General features: G+C 45.8%; 2 protein-coding genes across 2 annotated transcripts in view; both read right to left on the reverse strand.

Moving 5' to 3' along the window:
• LOC309562915 (uncharacterized protein) overlaps positions 1-21,213 on the reverse strand; it is a 523,709-nt gene that overhangs the window by 399,510 nt on the left and 102,986 nt on the right. The window lies entirely within an intron of this gene.
• The window catches only part of LOC309564458 (uncharacterized protein), a 1,566,033-nt gene continuing 1,554,366 nt past the window's right edge, over positions 9,547-21,213 (reverse strand). Inside the window, exons 18-19 of the mRNA XM_082269088.1 lie at positions 20,687-20,761; positions 9,547-10,491 (exon numbers count right to left, since the gene is read on the reverse strand). Coding sequence (XP_082125214.1) covers positions 9,616-10,491; positions 20,687-20,761 — 951 coding nt within the window. The 3' untranslated portion in view covers positions 9,547-9,615. The remainder of the gene's footprint in view (positions 10,492-20,686; positions 20,762-21,213) is intronic.

The raw sequence follows: 21,213 nt of genomic DNA on the forward strand, positions 1-21,213 counted from the left end.
CATGGGGTTGATGGTGGAGTGGGCTAGCTGGGCTTTGTCCTGTCAACTTAGTAGGGGAGCTTGACCCATGTTCGAAATCTGAGTGGACTAGCTGGGCCTTGTCAAAGATACGTCTGACAGATGTGATAGTGACCAAGAAGGCTACTTTCCGGGACAGGTCAAGGGGAGTTCCCTAGGGTACTGAGGGTCTGGCTTGAAAGCTGGATGAGCTAGCTGAGCATGGGGTTGATGGTGGATTGGGCTAGCTGGGCATTGTCCTGTCAACTCAGTAGGGGCCGGAGCTTGGCCTATGTTCGAAATCTGAGTGGGCTAGCTGGGCTTTGCCTTGTCAAAGATACGTCTGACAGATGTGATAGTGACCAAGAAGGCTACTTTCCGGGACAGGTCAAGGGGAGTTCCCTAGGGTACTGAGGGTCTGGCTTGAAAGCTGGATGAGCTAGCTGAGCATGGGGTTGATGGTGGAGTGGGCTAGCTGGGCATTGTCCTGTCAACTCAGTAGGGGCCGGAGCTTGGCCTATGTTCGAAATCTGAGTGGACTAGCTGGGTCTTGCCTTGTCAAGGATATGTCTGACAGATGTGATAGTCACCAAGAAGGCTACTTTCCAGAAGGCTACTTTCCAGGACAGGTCAAGAGGAGTTCCCTAATGGGATCAAAGTGTTGTGTCTACAGGACAGAGGATCAAAATTAGATTCTAAAGAAGCATGGGGAGGGGGGGGGGGTGTAATGAGGGTCTGGCTTGAAAGCTGGGTGGGCTAGCTGAGCATGGGGTTGATGGTGGAGTGGGCTAGCTGAGCATGGGGTTGATGGTGGAGTGGGCTAGCTGGGCATTGTCTTGACATCTTAAGGGCCGTACACACTTGACGAAAATCGGACAAAATATCCTCCCATTTTTTTCTCTGTCTTCTCAGCGTTCATTACCGTTTTTAGTCGGCAGTGCATAAATGTTCACGAAATGTCTCGTCCGATTTTTCTTTTTTTTTGGCACATTTGTTCCTAGACTTCTGGGTTGTCAGCAACTTCAGATCATGCGCGGTCTTTCGTATCCGATTTTTCACGGACGTACTGCATACACATTAAGCGAAAATCGTCTGGGGACGGACGAAAAAAATTTGGTGTTTGTCCCTCCGTTTTTTTTTCGTTGAAAATGTCGGCATCGGCTGCTGAAAGTTGTGTACACACTAGGTGAAAATCGGACGATTTCACATCGGGTGGGAATTTTCGGCAGATTTTCTACTAGTGTGTACCCCACTTTAGTAGGGGAGTTGGACCTATGTTCAAAATCTGGGTGGGCTAGCTGGGTCTTGCCTTGTCAAAGATATGTCTGACAGATGTGATAGTCACCAAGAAGGCTACTTTCCAGGACAGGTCAAGGGGAGTTCCCTAACGGGATCAAAGTGTGGTTTCTACAGGGCGGAGAGGACCAAAATAAAATCTTAAGGAAGCACGGGGGGCTGTAATGAGGGTCCGATCCAGGATACATCTTGGATAACTGTTTTTGCAAGGTAAATCGAAGCCAGAGAAATAGAAATTTGGAATAAACTGGACAAGGGCGAAACCTGTCCCTTAAGAGTACATGAAGCCAAATTTTGGTCAAGTCCCGATTGTAAGAAGGCCAAATTGTGGGATACAGAGTAATCTACGGGGTTAAAGTGCCTGTATTCGCACCAAGCAAAGAGCCTTGGATTGACAGATAATTGGGCTAGCTGGGCTTTGCCTGACAGCTGGGCGCTGGGTTGAAAGCTGGTTGAGCTATCTCTGTCTAACCTTGATCAATGAGTGGGCTAACTGGGCCTTGGCTTGAAAGCTGGGTGGCCTAGCTGAGCATGGGGTTGATGGAGGAGTGGGCTAGCTGGGCATTGTTCTGACAACTTAGTAGGGGGGTTGGGCCTATGTTCGAAATCTGGGTGGGCTAGCTGGGTCTTGCCTTGTCTGCAGATCTCCTGCAGACTATTAGCATCAATTTCCTTTTTTTTTTTTTTCAGCAGATCTCCCGCAGATTATTAGCTGCTATTTAATATAAACTATGAGGAATGACCCCATTACAGCCCCCCCTGGCTGACCCCATTACAGCCAGGGGGGCTGTAATGGGGTCATTCCTCATTCCTCATAGTTTATATGAAATAGCAGCTCATTAGGAAAAAAAATAATAGACGGTAATAGTCTGCAGGAGATCTGCTGGAAAATGAAAAATATGCTAATAGTCTGCAGGAGATCTGCTGGGGAAAAAAAGGAAATATATGCTAATAGTCTGCAGGACATCTGCTGGAAAAATGAAATAGATGCTAATAGTCTGCAGGAGATCTGCTGAAAAGGAAATAGATGCTAATAGTCTGCAGGAGATCTGCTGAAAAAGAAATAGATGCTAATAGTCTGCAGGAGATCTGCTGGAAAATGAAAAATATGCAAATAGTCTGCAGGAGATCTGCTGGGGAAAAAAAGGAAATATATGCTAATAGTCTGCAGGACATCTGCTGGAAAAATGAAATAGATGCTAATAGTCTGCAGGACATCTGCTGGAAAATGAAATAGATGCTAATAATCTGCAGGAGATCTGCTGAAAAGGAAATAGTTGCTAATAGTCTGCAGGAGATCGGCTGGAAAAATGAAATAGATGCTAATAGTCTGCAGGAGATCTGCTGAAAAGGAAATAGATGCTAATAGTCTGCGGGAGATCTGCTGAAAAAAAGGGAAATTGATGCTAATAGTCTGCAGGAGATCTGCTGGAAAAATGAAAGAGGTGCTAATAGTCTGCAGGAGACCTGCTGAAAATGAAATAGTTGCTAATAGTCTGCGGGAGATCTGCTGAAAAAAAAAGGAAATTGATGCTAATAGTCTACAGGAGATCTGCTGGAAAAGGAAATAGATGTTAATAGTCTGCAGGAGATCCGCTGATAAAAGGAAATAGATGCTAATAGTCTGCAGGAGATCCGCTGATAAAGGGAAATAGATGCTAATAGTCTGCAGGAGATCTACTGGGGAAAAAAATGAAATAGATGCTAATAGTCTGCAGGAGATCTGCTGAAAAGGAAATAGTTGCTAATAGTCTGCGGGAGATCTGCTGAAAAAAAAGGAAATAGATGGTAATAGTCTGCAGGAGATCTGCTGAGAAAGGAAAGAGGTGCTAATAGTCTGCAGGGGATCTGCTGAAAAGGAAATAGTTGCTAATAGTCTGCGGGAGATCTGCTGAAAAGGAAATAGTTGCTAATAGTCTGCGGGAGATCTGCTGAAAAAAAAGGAAATTGATGCTAATAGTTTGCAGGAGATCTGCTGAAAAAGGAAATAGATGCTAATAGACTGCAGGAGATCTGCTGGAAACCATAAAGCCACACCCCCTATAGACATCTCATAGAGGATACAATCTCAGGTCTCAGTGGTGATTGGAGCCCAGAGGGACTCTGGAGTAAAACCTGAACATCCAGCACACCTCCCTCTGGGGTCACCTCCGCCCCCTCCCCCTCCCCCTCCCACTCCCACCTCCATCAATGAGCATTTCTCCCCACCTCCATCAGTGCCTACGACCCTGTTATTGTTTGGCTGGTTCTCCTTCCTTGAAACACTTTTGGTCGGTCCTGTAACGTTAGAATTCCATACCCCGTGGAGAAACCATACCCTCGTCACTTCCTGTGGGAAACAGCTGAGCAGCGCAGCAGTGCGCATGCTCAGAGCCCCGGATACCTAATTGACAATCAAAGAATTTGAGAAGTGCGCATGCTCAGAGGTTAGGAAAAACTCACGGCACTCTGTGAAATTTAATGCTTGCGGCGGGTACATTAAAACACTTCGGGTGCAACATAAATCATGTCCTCTCCTATCGCTGTAACATCCCTCATCTCCGGTAATAAATATAAAAGCGGCGGCGGGTGTATGAGACGTAAATGTGACGGCGATCGCAGCTCCGTGATCCGCTTTTATATTTATTACCGGAGATGAGGGAAGTTACAGCGATAGGAGAGGACATGATTTATGTTGCACCCGAAGTGTTTTAATATACCCGCCGCAAGTTTAACTACCGTGAGAAATCCATACCCTCCGTAGCGGAACCGGAAGTGACGAGGGTATGGTTTTCTCACGGGTATGGATTTTTCACGGAACACCTGCCCACTACAGATCAGGAACATCCCACAAGAGCTGCAGTTTTGGAGATGCTCTGACCCAGTCATGACCCAGGAATGCCACGTTCACTGGCTTGGAAATACAGGGGGCTAAAGAAAGGAAGAACAAAAGAGTGGGCAGTTATCAGGGACACTGTGAATGGAGTGACGGTGACCAGGGACACTGTAACTGGTATGGCCACCGATTTGGATGGTTTTCCTTCCTTGGACCACTTTTGGTCGGTCCTGACCACTGCAGTTCGGGAACATCCCACAAGTGTTGCTCTGACCCAGTCTTTTAGACATTACAATTTGTCCCTCATCAGAGTCTCTGAAATCCTAATGCCCCGTACACACGTTCCGATAATCGTACGATAAAACTCGCTTGCGACCTGATCGCACGATAATCTGATCGTTAGTACACAGCTTTCGACAGCCGATCACGACAGTTGGTCCAACAAAATCCGAAGGGACAAACAGGAAAACTTCTGTCGTACGATAGCCCCGCGAACAACAATCGTTTCATCAGCACACTATGAGTTCGCTAAAAATTGATCGACAAAGACCGCGCATGATCAGAAACACTAAAATAGCACGGAAAAAGCCTGGCTGCCATTGTTTTTGTTTTGCACCATCTGATACGTAGCTAAGCAACCAGGAAGCTTTTCCCGAATCGTACGACCATAATCATGCGGTTTGTACGCATTGTTGAATTCGATTTTAGTATCATGCAACAAAATGCGAACGATAAGTCGTCCGATTATCTGAACGTGTGTACGAGGCATTACACTTGCCTATTTTTTCTGCTTTCAACACATCATCATCATCAGGGACAACATGTTCACTTGCTGCCTAACATATCCCACCCACTTTCAGGTGGCATTGTCACAAGATAATCAGTGTTATTCAATCTACCTGTCAGTGGTCAGAAAGTAACAGCTGATCGGTGTATAATCCAGTGAAGAGGGGAAGAAGCTGTTGAAGGTCCATTTCTGTAGCCCCGGGAGTCCTCCCAGATGTCCATCTTCTGCTCTTCATGACCTCACCTGTTTAGAGGAGCTTCTCAATGAGAAGTGGTCCTCACACACAACAACTAAGGTGGCACGTTTACCTTTTTTCCTCCAAAACTATACGTGTAAAGGTCTTCTGACCACCCATGTATGACTCTGGCTTGCCACCTGACCACTATTTTGCCTGCTCCTCTTGATTCTTGTGCATGACCTTGGCTCTGTTCCTGACTACGTTCCTGCCTCGCTTCCTGCTTGATCCTCTGTGACTGCAGCTCAGATCTTGACTGTTCCTCCCCAGTCCTGCTCTGCTATTTGATCCTGTTCCTGACACAAGTGCTACCACACCACTTAAGCCTCGTACACACGCAACAAATTTCCGCCGACCTCTCGTCCGTCTTTTGTCCAGAGTGGTGTCTGTTGGTTGGAATGTGCTCTAGACTGCACACAAATTTTCCCGCATGACAGAATTCTACTTCAGAAGTGATGTCATGTGTTGGATTGCGTTCTATGCATTCTTTCATCTCTGAACATGCCCAGTCTTGCTCATAAGATTTTTCTCCATCGAAATCTGTACTAATGAGACGAAAATCGGACGTGTTTTGACGGAGGACAAAAATTGTAATGCCTGTACACCAGGATTTTGTCAGCCGAAAAGTCGGAGTCGGCTGTCGAAAGCACCATACTAACAATCCGAAAATCGTCAGATCGGTCGTCGGACAACATTTCCCGGCCAAATTTCTTCTCGTGTGTATGGGGCTTTAGACCTGCTCCGCTGTAGATGTTCCATGCGTCCCTCCTGACCATCTGCCTGAGTTACCCTTTGCTGGACACTTCTTGATGCAGCTCTCAACCTAAATGGCACCCAAGGTTTTTTAAGCCTAGCAATCCCTGTCCTCACCTCCGGGGGTGTTTAGAGCTTACCACAAAGGGAAATCTTCTCATCACTTCGGCCTCTAACCAATTCCATATCTGGCACCAACCTCCCTATTTAACGAAAGAAGCAGTAACAGAGGATTGCTGGATGATCTTTAGCTGACCCGTGCTCCTTGTTCCTGTGTTCTCTTGATTCCTTGTTCCCTTGGCCTGCCTCTGGAACTTCCATGCTGCCTGACCCTGACCCCTCATTCAGACCCCTTGTTTTGTAAAGGATTTGCCTCTGACATTCATGTATAACTCTAGCTTGCCTCTTGACCACTCTTCTACCTGCTCTTCCTAATTCCTGTGCATGATCCTGGCTCTCTTCCTGCCTATGCTAGGAGCTTGATCCTCCAACTCAGATCTTGACTACACCTCTCCAGTCCTGCTCTGCTAGCCTGATCTTGCTCCTGCTCTGCTAGCCTGATCCTGCTCTGCTAGCCTGATCCAGCAGAAAAAGGGTTAACAAAAGTTAACAAAGCTTACCTACGCCTATGGGGCGTTCCCAGGAGGTATACTCTCACTTCCTGTCCCAGGATCTCAGTTTTGTAACAAGCAGTGTCAGAATACGGGTGCCAAAACACCACTTGGACCTGCTCTGCCATAGAAGTTCCATGTGTCCCTGCCGTCACTCCTGACCATCTGTCTGAGTTCCACCTTGCTGGACACTTTGTGAAGCAGCTTTCAGCAGAACAACCTATATGGCACCCATGCTTCTTTGATCCTGGCATTCCCTGTCCTCACCTCCCACTTTTTTACCTTCACCACCAGATCCAGCCTCAAGGGAAGGCCTCTCGTCACTATGGCCTCCAACCAGATATGTGACACTTACTCATAGATGGGATCCTTCTATTAGGCTGATTAGGGTCAATTTAGGCTTACGAAGGGTGGTTTGACAGAGAATATTACGTGATGGAAATAACTGTATTGCCGCTGCTTAGGATGCCGCATTTACACATTTCCTCCAAAACCATATCGGAACAGAGGCAACCCAAGATAATCAATAATTATTAACTAATTATTAAGTATAATTAAATAATACTTGGTGTATGATCCATTTAAGAAGGGAAGAAGATGCTGAAGGTCCATTTCTGTAGCCCCATGAGTCCCCCATATGTCTATGTTCTGCTCTTCATCACCTCACCTGTATGGAGGAACTTCTCAATGAGAAGTGGTCCTCTCAAAGAACCCCTAATGCCCAGTACACACGATCCGAAAATCGGGCGACGTTCCATCCGTTATTTTTTGTATTCTAGCAGCTCTCAATAATGTTCGCTTAACGGGAGAGGTTACTCACGATACGAATTTTCTCGGACGATAATTCTTAGCTTCCGGTATGCGTAACCACGCTGTAGCGTGTGAGGGGAAAATGATGTCTACTGCTCATGCGCGGTCTACTGCTCACCATTTTTTTCGGACGAACAACATACTGATAATACGATTATCGTACGATGTGTTATAATACGATCAAAATTTTTATGCTTGCACGACCGGATAATATCGGGTGAACTGTCGTGATCGCCTCTCGTAAGCTGTGTACTAACGATCCGATTATCGTTCGATCCTTTCACAAGCGTTAATTTTCGTCCGATTTTCAGATCGTGTGTACGGGCCATAAGGTGGCACATTTCCTCCAAAACTAGATCAACATTGAGGCAACCCAACGAAGACACACAGAGAAAGAGAAAGGCTTGTGAGTAAGAACTCCACAAAACTCAAGTCGTTTATTGAAATCTCTTGGCTGAGCAATAGAAACATCATGGAGATGGCTTACCGAAATTTGGAAGAAATTAATGTCCTGGTTCTTGGTTGATCTACATAACGCACACAATAAAAAGTCACATATACACATTCATTGGAGGAAGATCAACACATTCTGTTTAGCACGAGTCTAGTCTTCCATACCTTCCTCCTGGAGTGGTGGCCTTGGTAGGGAAATAAATACATGCCTTATCCAACCTGATCTAATTTATCAGCTCATCCTGGCTGATTTAGGCTCCGGAAAGATGGATGGACAGAGAATATTACATGACAGAAAGAAAAATACATTCTCTGCTTCGGGTCTGCACAATACAGTACTGTGATGAGGGTAGAAAAGATATACTATCCCGGGACGGGGGAGGGGCGGATCACCTTTTATGTACAGGGCCATACTACTCCCGATTTCTATCATGTAGTACAATGGTCTCCAAACTGCGGCCCTTTGCTTTCTTTTATCCGGCCCTTGGGGCGCTATATCATCCACTGACACCACTGATGGGGCATAATTCCTCCCACTGTCCCGAACAAAGCAGCACAATTGTTCCCAATGACACCAACAATGGAGCACAATTTCTTCCACTGACACCAATGATGGGGCACTTTTCCTCCCAACGACACCCAGGATGGGGCACTATTCCTTCCACTGATACCAATGATGAGGCACTATTCCTTCCACTGATACCAATGATGGCGCACTATTCCTCCCACTGACACCAATGATGGGGCACCATTCCTCCCAATGACACCAATGATGGGGCACTATTCCTCCCACTGATACCAATGATGGGGCACAATTCCTCCTACTGACACCAATGATGGGGCACTATTCCTCCCACTGACACCAATGATAATTCCGTCTTCTATTACCAATGATGGGGCACTATTCCTTCCACTGACACCAATGATGGGACACTATTCCTCCCACTGACACCAATGATGGGGCACCATTCCTCCCACTGACACCAATGATGGGGCACTATTCCTCCCACTGACACCAATGATAATTCCGTCCACTATTACCAATTATAGGGCACTATTCCTCCCACTGACACCAATGATGGGACACTATTCCTCCCACTGATACCAATGATGGGGCACTATTCCTCCCACTGACACCAATGATGGGGCACTATTCCTCCCACTGACATTAATGATGGGGCACTATTCCTCCCACTGATACCAATGATGGGGCACTATTCATCCCGAAGACACCAATGATGGGGCACTATTCCTCCCACTGATACCAATGATGGGGCACTATTCATCCCAATGACACCAATGATGGGGCCCTATTCCTCCCACTGACACCAATGATGGGACACTATTCCTCCCACTGATACCAATGATGATTCCTTCTACTATTACCAATGATGGGGCACTATTCCTCCCACTGACACCAATGATAATTCCGTCCACTATTACCAATGATGGGGCAATATTCCTCCCAAAGACACAAATGATGGGGCACTATACCACCCAATGACAGCAATGATGGGGCACTATTTCTCCCAATGACACCAATGATGGGGCACTTATTCCTCAATGACACCAATGATGGGGCACTTTTTCCCCAATGACACCCACAAATGGGCACTATACTGCCCAATGACATCATTGATGGGGCACTATTCCTCACAATGACACCACTGATGTGGCACTATTTCTTCCAATGGCATCAATGATGAGGCACTATTTCTCCCAATTGATTTCCATGGATAACATTTCCCACTCTCAGGGCAGGGAAAAAGCGTTTCTTGTGTGTGTGGTATATCTGATGTTCAGTAAGGTAGACTTTCATGAAAAAAAACTCTCCACACTCAGGACAGGACTACTGCTTCTAACCCATGTGCAGTCTACGATGTTTGGTAAGATTGGAATTATGTGAAAAACTTCTCCCGCACTCAGGGCAGGAAAACGGCCTCTCTCCTGTGTGAGATCTCTGATGTATAACAAGTTCTGTTTTCTGTGTATAACATTTCCCACACTCAGGGCAGGAATAGGGCTTCTCACCCGTGTGCAGTTTCTGATGTCTTGAAAGACTGGTCTTATCTGATAAACATTTCCCGCACTCAGGGCAGGTGTAAGGCTTCTCGCCTGTGTGTAATCTCTGATGTCTGGAAAGATAAGTCCTCCTTGCAAAAAATTTCCCGCACTCAGGGCAGGAAAATGGCCACTCCCCCGTGTGAGATTTTTGATGAATAACAAGTTCTGATTTCTGTGGATAACATTTATCACAGTCAGGGCAGGCATACGGCTTCTCCCCAGTATGTAATCTCTGATGTCTGGAAAGATTGTTCTTCTGTGAAAAACTTTTCCCACACTCAGCACAGGAATACGGCTTTTCTCCCGTGTGACATCTGTAATGTATGATGAGTTCTGATTTACGAGGAAAACATCTCCCACACTCACAACAGGAATTTTGTTTCTCACCTGTGTGAGATCTCTGATGTAAGAAAACACTTAGTTCAGAGCGAAAACTTTCCCCACATTCAGGACAGGAAAATGTCTCCTCCCCCTGACTTCCGGAACCTTCCCTCACAGTACAAGGTTGCTCAGAGTCAGAGGGACTCCATGGTCTATCCACACTGTGAAGTCCACCATCCATAGTGGAGGTCATTGTCTTTTCTCCTCCACAATCTCCTGTGATGTCCTCATCTTCCATTCTACAACCTGGAGATAAAGTGAGACGATCCTTTGAGGGTTTCTCCATGGCGTGTTCTGGAAAAATATAAAAACATCATCAATATATCTGAGAGGGTTAGTTCACTTCCATCAAGATTCCATCTGGATCAGGTAGATATGAGTGAGCAGATGTTCTCTGTGGATGTCCCAACCAGCTGGGACTCTTCCCCTCTTCAGTCAAAGGTCCTTTGGTCCTCCTCCCAGATCCCTTCTACATTTACACAGCCTTGTCAGAAGAGCAGGAACCAATGGGGACTGGGAGGTCCATGCTCTTTACACAACCACAAGCCTAGGCACTGGGTCATGTGATCTCAGATTAACAAGAGCTTCAAAGTTCAGACTTGCAGACCCTTTAGAACAGAATATATGACCATAGGCTTGGGCTTCTGGTGATAGACATATGGAGGGGGCTTACTGCTAGAAGAAGAGGGACCAACCTAAGAAAGACTCAATCTGTGTACTCATATCTGTGCTACTGTAAATAGGAGTGACACACAACCTAATACTGCCAGCTGAACCACAGGACGGGTATCAGTACAGGGAGGGGACCATTATCAACCTATTATTGGCTGATATCACTCAGCTCCAGCCCTACTCTGGACCAATCAGTGTGCAGTAACAGAGTAGATAAGAGAAGAATATATTAGGAGTCACCTGTGCTGATCTCTGTAGGAGTGTCCTCCTCTATAAATGTCCTCGTCATTCCAGCCTCCTCCGTAGAGTGCTGATCATCCCTCACATACGTCTCTTCTACTTCACCCTCAACTTTCATGTTCATCAGATCTTCACCCTAAACCAACAGAATGGCAGAAAATAACATCTGTAACATAGAAGTATTTATGATGTGAGATCACATAGAAAATATCATCTTGTAGAGTCCACACATCGTCTCCACATGTCAGAGTATTCAATCACTTTATGTTCCCGACCCTCAACTCCACCTACCTGATGATGGTGAGGGATGGTGTGACCTTCCTGTGTGGAATCCCGGGAATACAGAGGACGGGGACATCTCTCTGGTGGGTTTTCCATACTAGATGGCTCCATCATATCTTTGGGTTCGTCTGAAACCTCTTCAGTCGCATTATACACCTCATCCTCCTCTTTATACTCTTCCTTGATACCAATATTAAAATTACAGACGTTTCCACTCTGAATATATAATAAAACAATCATTGTAGCAAAAATGTTTGCGTATAAATCATGAATGGCAATAGTTAATAATCATCTACCTGATGATGTTGAGGGATGGTGTGATCTTCCTGGGTGGAATCCCGGGAATACAGAGGACGGGGACATCTCTCTGGTGGGTTTCTGTTACTGGGTGATTCCATCATGATGTCAATGTAGCGAGCCTTGTGTCCCTCAGAGAGATTCTCTATCACACCATAATTCTCATTCTCCTCTTTATAATCTTTTTTAACATCTATGTTATCGCCAAGGTTTCCACTCTGAATAGATATTGACATAGATTGTAACAAACATGCGTGTCTAAAAATTTTAACTGATAATGATTGTCAATCATCTACCTGATGATGGTGAGGGATGGTGTGACCTTCCTGTGTGGAATCCCGGGAATACAGAGGACGGGGACATCTCTCTGGTGGGTTCCCATTACTGGATCCATCTGTAGGAAACACACACACTGACTGAATACATTGTTTCTATGTGTTTATCAGATGATGGGGGATCTAGGTGGAGCCTCCGTACTGCTCTCTCCTTTACAATAAAGTCTCCTCTTACCCGGTGATGTGAGGGGCGGCTGATTCTCCATCATGACGTCCTTGTAGAAATCCTTGTGTCCTTCTAAATACTCCCACTCCTCCATGGAGAAATAGACAGTGACATCCTGACACCTTATAGGAACCTGACACACACAATGATACAGTCACCATCCAGACACATCCCTTGTCTGTTACTGGATAATGTCCCAGAATTCCCAGCACCGCTCACCTCTCCTGTCAGCAGCTCCATCATCTTCTTGGTGACTTCTAGAATCTTCTGCATGTTGTGTCTCTCAGGTTTTAGGGAGTCACATGGAGGCACTGTGATGGTCATATGATCACCTGACTTCAGAAGAGGAAATCTCTGTATTGGGGAACCAATAGGAATATCATGTTAGAATCCCAGAATCCTCCTCACCTCTCCGGTCAGGTCTGTGTTTTATTAATAGAGATAAGAGTGATGTCATGTGACCTCCCAGAATCCTCCTCACCTCTCCGGTCAGGTTTGTGTTTTATTAATAGAGATAAGTGTGATGTCATGTGATCTCCCAGAATCCTCCTTACCTCTCCGGTCAGGTCAGTGTTTTATTAATAGAGATAAGAATGATGTCATGTGACCTCCCAGAATCCTCCTCACATCTCCGGTCAGGTCTGTGTATTATTAATAGAGATAAGAGTTATGTCATGTGATCTCCTAGAATCCCCCTCACCTCTCCGGTTAGCAGGTAGATGATCTCCAGGGTGAGGCGTAATAACCTCTCAGTCATGTGTCTCTGGTCCTCCTCCATCCTCATTGGTCATGTGATCTATACAGGTTTCCTGTAGCCCAATAATTGATGAGAGAATTATCTGGACTGCACTGGTTGTACAATAATAGGATGGGGATGTATGGGGGATAATATGAGGGTTTCTATCATGGAAGAACGACCCCCAGTGGAATTACACACAGACATATTTGTTTATGATTTTTTTTGGTGTCCGGAATCCTCTTACCATTCACCTTTATTTCTAACAAAGCTTCTATCCTCTGCAGATCTCTAAAATGAAGAGAATGTTCTGGTCCCATAAGTGGGGGAATGTTCTGAACCTGAAGGGAATAATCTAGGTTTCCACACTATATATGTGTGTATCATCATCTGCTGAAGGTAAAAGACATCACAGTGACTATGGAGGAAGAGGACGGACATGACGGGAGGTTACTTGGTATAAATATAAAATTATATCTTATTACCTCCTCTGCTGCCACTTCCAGCAATGTCTCCTCGCTACTTCCTCCCGACTCACCTCTGACCCCTAACATCACTTCCTGTCTTCCATAGCGACCCTATGTCTGGGTAGAAGTGAGAACACCACCTTGTGGAGCTCAGAGGACCAGAAGCCTTGAGAAACGTTTCGTAGTGTGAACACGGCCTTGTGATTAGGGTTGCCACCTCATCCCGTTAAACCAAGACACATATTAATCACACAGGTTCTGAGGCTAATATAATGAACACGGCCTTGTGCTGTGTGTGTATGTACTGTATATCCTTATAGATGGGGTCATCTCCACTCTCGCCAAGGCGGAGAGAAATATTGTGGCTTAAAGCTTGTTGCTTTTTCTTTTCTTTCTTTCTTTAGTTTTTTTCTCAGTTGTGCTGTCCTTTAAACATATTGGAAAATAAGATTGCATTTGTTGATAAATTACACATCTTCAGCTGTTCCCGTTGTTTAGAGCAGGGGTCTCCAAACTACGACACACAGGCTACACCCGGCTATCTGCAAGATTTTTGGGGGCATAAAGCAACTCTCTGTGAAAATACCCTGGCTTGCTATGGACGTGCCAGTGTTCCGTGAAAAAACCATACCCGTAAAAAATCCATACCCTCGTCACTTCCGGTGCACCTACGTCAGCACCTACGTCATTGAACAGCTGAGGAGCTGACTAGTGCGCATGCTCGGAGGGTATGGATTTTTCACGGCAGTGTGTGTAATGTTACACCGCATCAGCTGTTGCGGCGGTTACATTAAAACAGCTCAACTGCAACATCAATCATCTCCGCTCTTATCCCTGTCACTTCCCTGATCTGGGCTAGTAAATATAAAAGCGGCAGCGGGTGTATGAAAAGATAAATCTTGGAGCCGAGATCTCCGTCATTTATCTTTTCATACACCCGCCGCCGCTTTTATATTTACTAGCCCAGATCAGGGAAGTGACAGGGGTAGGAGCGGAGATGACTCATATTGCTGACGAGCTGTTTTAATGTAACCGCCGCAACAGCTGATGCGGTGTAACGTTACACACACTGCCGTGAAAAATCCATACCCTCCGTACATGCGCACTAGTCAGCTCCTCAGCTGTTCAATGACATATCCGGGGCTGTGAGCATGCGCACTGCTACGCTAATCAGCTGTTCCTGACAGGAAGTGACGTGGGTATGGATTTCTCACGGGGTATGGTTTTCTAACGTTACACCGGCCTGTGTACAGTATCGTATTACAGAGACCTATGCATCCACTGACAGCCAACCATGGCCTTCCCCCCGTCCCTAGTCCACCTTCCCTCTGTCATGGTTTGTTTCCAGGACTGCCAGTGTCCTACTGTAGCAATATTTCCAGGCCTTGGGCCTGAGGTGGGTTTGCCATTGTTACCGGAGACACTTCCAACACATTTAAGTTGTGAACCCAGGTGTGAGAACTGAGACAATGACCATTCCGGCATCTTTGGTTTGTTGTGTTTATTGTATTTAGGGGATGGGAGAAGGCAATGAGTGGGATACTCCTCTGGCTCAACTAGGTTTGACTGGGACACTATACAGAAAAATGCCCCATGGCTCTGTCTTGGCGCCAGCTGAATGCCGGCCAATGTTTCCTGGCGCTTACAGTTACTGTGAAACTGAACTTGTGCTGGAACTCGTTTGTTAACTTAAGATCCAGGACTGTAGAACACTTGACTCCTGATACTAGATTTAGCTCAAAAGTCACTGAACAGCTCCCTCCAGCCCTTCACTGACTGAGGTAGCTCCTTGTCACTGCTTGTGCTGCTGCAACTCTTAACTCTGTACACTGCACACTGACTCTTCAGGGCCCAACCACTGGTGCCCCCTTTAACACTTCAGGGTCCTCTGACTAGGTACCCCCTCTAACACTTCAGGGTCCTTCTGACTAGGCACCCCCTTTCACAGCTAGCTGACTCCTGGATCCCTGGGACCTTCACTGGAGTGGTCCCCTCTACACTAGGCAGACCCCTTGGGGCAGTTCACAGTACTCATGACCTTGGAAGGTTTTCCTAGAACTGAACCCCTCTTCCTCCACTGGTCCTCGGCACAACGGATCCCTTCTGCAGCCCAGCTCAGCTCACTCTGCGACCCTCAGGCAGCAAACCGAGACTCCCGATCCTTCTGACAGGAGGAGAGACAGCTGTACTCTCCCTCCTGGGACTCTGCTTCCCGCCAAAGACGCTGCGTCATGCGTTCCCTCAAAACGTATACCCACTTCCAGAATCCTCTGCGGCAGAATCTGTCTTCAGGGGTAGATACAGGCCTGAATGTGTCTCTGATTGGGTTTCCTCCACTGTCCAATGAGAATCCTCTCATGGAGCCAGTGGGGAGACTCCCCTTTCAGCAGACACACCTGGGAGACATGACAGTCCAGCTGAAATCATGGCCCTGCTGTTAGGCAGCCAAAGCCCACTATAATTTACCTAGCACCTATCTGTAGGGTGCTACACTAGCAACCACTGATGTGTTCATCCTGGACTCAGAAATTACAGAATGACCAGGTGTCCTCCATCCAGGTCAGCTTACCTTCTGGGCTTTCACTCTGCTTCTCTGCTATTTGAATGGTAAGGAGGGACTCTGCTGAGCACACATGGGTGTCAGGGTGGCTCTAATGAGCATATATTTATGTAATGGGGTGTTTGCTGGGCACACATACAGTATATGTAAAAAGGGATTCTGCTGGCACACATAGATGTAAGGGTGTACTCTGCTGGGCACTAATGGATCTACAAGGGCACTCTTCTGGGCCACAAGTGGCCTTTTGGCTAAGATCAAGTGTAGTATCTGTTCTTATCAGTGATCCAGTGGGGGCGCTGTGCTGTCATGTGAGCCTGACCAAGGTTGGGTGGCGGCTATGCAAACCTGCTGGAGTGATGGGGACCTGGAAGGTTAGTATCGGCAGGAACTGAAACCGGAGTGCCTGAGCGTAATTGGGGGTTGGTAGTAAGTTTACCACGAGAAAGCTGGAAGGGTCCATTACCTCCTGATTTGACGTGCTACCATGTCTGGCCATGGGCTGGGAAGGCAGAGAGTCCGCAGTGTCTCTGCCCTCTGGGAGTGGTCACCCAGAGGTGCTCTTAGTAACACTTGGGTGTGGGACCCCAATGTGTGAACCGACACATGGTCACAATCTCCAAACATATTTTCTGCACTGCGCCTTCTAGGGCTAGGCCTTTTGGCTAAAGTCCAGGGCATTTTTTTTTACCAGGCCTCAGGGCCCAGCCAGTGCACCGTGCACGGCTACTTATTTATTTTCTCCCACATTTGTCACCTTTCACTTATGTGTGTGTGTTTTCTTCTCACTAGGATGGAGGGTGTGAGTCCTCGGGCTTGCCCTGAAGTCTAGGGGGAGGATGTGTGGCCTTCTAGTTCCTTCCTCCTCTGTCCCGGGGGGGGGGGGGGTCTCTCTTCGAGAGAGCTCCTCGACCTAATATTCGGGTGCGGCTTTGGCTGCCCAGAAGAACGGGGTCTGCCATGCCTTCTGGCTAGGCAGACCATTGGAAACCCTTTGTCCCTGTCAGGAGCCTTGCGCCCTGGGGATCAGGGAAGAGGTCCTACTCCTTTGGGGGGGTTTACAAAGCACACCATTAAGTGCACTTTTTTGTGTGTGTTCACATGCACCTTTTATGTGTTCACTTATCAGGGTTTTTGTTGTTGTAGTTTTGCACCACCGCGGATTAAAAAAATAAATAAAGTGGATTTAAGGAGGGGCTCTTTGTAAACCTGCTTTTTTTTGCTAGAGGCAGAACTGCATCCCTCATAGAAATTGATATAAGAAGAAAGTGGGAAGGGATACAACTCAATAGGAAGGGGCTACACACTTTCCAGTTAAAAGGCCTGTAGCAAAGATTTACATATAGTTACATAGTAGCTGAGGTTGAATAAAGACAACAGTCCATCCATTTCAACCTGTTCATGTGTACTCCCCGCAGCAACCACCAAATGTGGAAGAGAGTTCCACATTCTCACCGCCCTTACAGTGAAGAACCACCTACGCAGCCTAAGGTTAAACCACCTCTCCTCTAATCTCATTGTGTGGCCATGTCTCCTTTTGCACTCTTTGAAACTAAATAATTTTTTTCCTATGCTGGGATCACCATTGAGGTATTTGTATATCGCTATCATGTCCCCTTTTTTAGGCATCTCTGTGACGGGAGTCACTTTGGTTGGGGGGGCCTGTGGAACCCAGCTTACCTTAGAGAGGTTGGGAAATCCCTGTCTCAGCTCTTTAGGCCCCTCTTATGTGTAAGTCACCCTGTGTCTATTAGGGACAAAGGGTGACCAAGGAAATGATGGACAGCTACTTAATGGAGAATATGGTTGGAATTACTTCAAATGGGACAGTAATATTTGTCAGCCATATATCTCAGGAGATGTGTGAAGACTATTCCTGACCTGTTTGATTCTGAACATGTTCATTGAAAGAGCTAATCACACTGGCCTCTGTTCCATGTTCTTCAATGTCAGAGATGGACAGTTTGTCACTGGCGGTCTCTTCCTATTGTGTGTGTATTGAGGTGTGATGTGGATTCTGTTAAGCCTGTCTGTCCCATTGTTAATGAACTTGCATATTGTTTCTGTGCAGATGGCTAGAGAATTAGTTCAGGTTAATTCTATTTCTGTATACAATTTCATCTGCATATGATAATGTAATCAGGCAACCCCTGACCTGTGTGTGCTAATCTGATCAGGAGGGGGAGGTTCTCATGTGTGTTTATATATATTATGTGAAACTGTCAATAAAGTAGTTCGTTGTTTTCCGATACATAGAAGCTAAAGTTGTCGGCTAATTTTCTATGTAGGGCGGCTGGAATATCTATCTATGTTCAAGACTGGAGGAAGCCGTATACTGATGGAAGCCCACAAACACAGTGTGGGTCGCGGTTCCGTTACAGTCTCCTCTCCAGGGAGAATGAATGAAGCACTTGTAATCGCTCCTCATAGTTAAGGTCCTCCAATCCCCTTAGTTTAGTTGCCCTTCTTTGGACTCTCTTCAGTTCCAGCACATCCCTTCTGAGGATTGGCGACCAGAACTGGACAGAACACTCCAGATGTGGGCGGACCAGGGATTTATAAAGTGGGAGGATTAAAGATTTATCTCTGGAATACATCTCCTTCCTTATGCATGCTAATATTCTGCCTGCTTTGGCAGCTGCAGCTTGACATTGCATGCTATTGCTTAGTCTATCTTCCACTAGGACCCCCAGATCCTTCTCCATCCTGGATTCCCACAGAGGTTCCCCCCCAGAGCATAATTTGCATTTATGTTTTTTGCCCCTTACATTTCTCTACATTCAACCTCATTTGCCACGTAGTTGCCCACTCTGTTATTTTGTTCAGGTCATTCTGTAAAATTTCTATATCTTGATGAGAAGTTATTGCCCTGCCTATTTTTGTGTCACCCGCGAAAACTGAGATTGAGCTACTGATCCCGTCCTCGATGTTATTGATGAATAAATTGATCAAAATTGGTCCCAAGACTGAGCCTTGGGGGACCCCACTTACCACTCCAGTTTGAGTACGCATTATTTATCGCCACCCTTTGGACACGCCTATATAACCGGTTTTCTATCCAAGAACAAACCTTGAGGTCGATGCCTGCAGACCTTAGTTTGTAGATTAAGCTTTGGTGGGGAACTTAGTCGAAATGCCTTCGCAAAATCCAGATACACCACATCCACAGCTCTCCCCCTATCTAGCTCAGAGTTGAAAGGAGGACTCTACCATTGGACAACACTAAAACGGAAAATGGAATACTTACCTTTCTGTAAATTCCCTTTCTTGGTGCCTATCCATGGCAGCATAAGTATGGTTGCTTTGCCCCCAGCAACCCACAGGACAATGATGACTCTATAAAAGACAGCGACGTTGGCTGTCTTCATCAAACAGGAAGCTTTTTAGCCTCCAACCCTGGACAGCTGTTATGAAGGACATCCTAATAAATCTTACATGTTAACCCACACACAATTTTCACAAGTCGCACATCAACCATTATAAGAAACATTAATTTCTGTTATTTAGGAACACCTTATCAGCTTGATGGTGACCATCAAGCTGATAGATTAAGCATTTGTGGGGAACTGAGTCGAATGCCTAAGCAGAAAATTGAATACTTACCTTTCTGCAAATTTCCTTTCCTGGTGCCTATCCATGGCAGCATACGCATGGTTGCTTTGCCCCCAGCCAAGGCACAGGACCATTATATCTCCTCTATAAAAAGACAGCGACGTTTGATGTCTTCGTCAAACAGGAAGCTTTTTCGCCTCCAAACCTGGACAGCTGTTATGAAGGATCTCCTAATAAATCTTACATGTTAACCCACACACAATTTGCATAAAGTCGCACATCAACCATTATAAGAAACATTAATTTCTGTTATTTAGGAACACCTTATCAGCTTGATGATGACCTAGAGTCTGGACAATATTAGGAGACCTGTCTTATACAGATACAACAAGACATCCCAGAGGAAGAACAACTGGTTCTTTTAACATATCATCTGCAAAGTCATTCTAGCAGTGGACCTGTTATAATATAAAGAGCCCAGCATTAGCATATAAGCACTTAATATTGCCATTTAACCAAATGGTGTCTTCATCAAACAGGAAGATTTTTCGCCTCCAACCCTGTACAGCTGTTATGAAGGACCTCCTAATACATCTTACATGTTAACCCACACACAATTTGCACAAGTCGCACATTAACCATTATAAGAAACATTAATTTCTGTTATTTAGGAACACCTTATCAGCTTGATGGTAACCATCAAGCTGATAGATTAAGCGTTTGTGGGGAACTGAGTCGAATGCCTTAGCAAAATCCAGATACACCACATCCACAGGTCTCCCCCTATCTAGCTCAGAGTTGAAAGGAGGACTCTACCATTGGACAACACTAAAACGGAAAATGGAATACTTACCTTTCTGTAAATTCCCTTTCTTGGTGCCTATCCATGGCAGCATAAGTATGGTTGCTTTGCCCCCAGCTAACACACAGGACCATTATATCTACTCTATAAAAGATTACGACGTTTGATGTCTTCGTCAAACAGGAAGATTTTTAGCCTCCAACCCTGGACAGCTGTTATGAACGACCTCCTAATAAATCTTACATGTTAACCCACACACAATTTGCACAAGTCGCACATTAACCATTAAAGGAAACATTAATTTCTGTTATTTAGGAACACCTTATCACCTTGATGGCCACCTAGACTCTGGAAAACATTAGGAGACCTGTCTTATACAGATACAAGACATCCCAGAAGAAGAACAACTGGTTCTTTTAGCATATCATCTGCAAAGTCATTCCAGCGTTGGACCTGTTATAATATAAAGAGCCCAGCATTAGCATATAAGCACTTCATATTGTCATATTGTAACCTTTATTAAACTTTTTATTTTCTTACCAATATATTTGCATTTTTATCATAGAAATTAGAAAATGTTACATCTTATATCCACAGGTGGTGATCTTCAAGCAAATGGAGCTGTCTGCTCTGGTTGATTGCGGATCTCCCCTTATCTTCATCCATATCTAGCTCCTCTCTCAGCAGGATGTCTTCCTTTGAAGCTCCTGTGAGGATCAGGGGAGATCAGACTACACTGCTAGAGGGACCCAACCAGCAGTGACACCTCCTCCTTCTTTCTCCTAGAGGGACCCAACCAGCAGTGACCCGCCTCCTTCTCTCTCCTAGAGGGACCCAACCAGCAGTGACATTTCCTCCTTCTTTCTCCTAGAGGGACCCAACCAGCAGTGACACCTCCTCCTTCT

The sequence above is a fragment of the Pelophylax lessonae genome, assembly GCF_965119305.1.
Source record: "Pelophylax lessonae genome assembly, chromosome: 9".
Taxonomy (NCBI): Eukaryota; Metazoa; Chordata; class Amphibia; order Anura; family Ranidae; genus Pelophylax; species Pelophylax lessonae.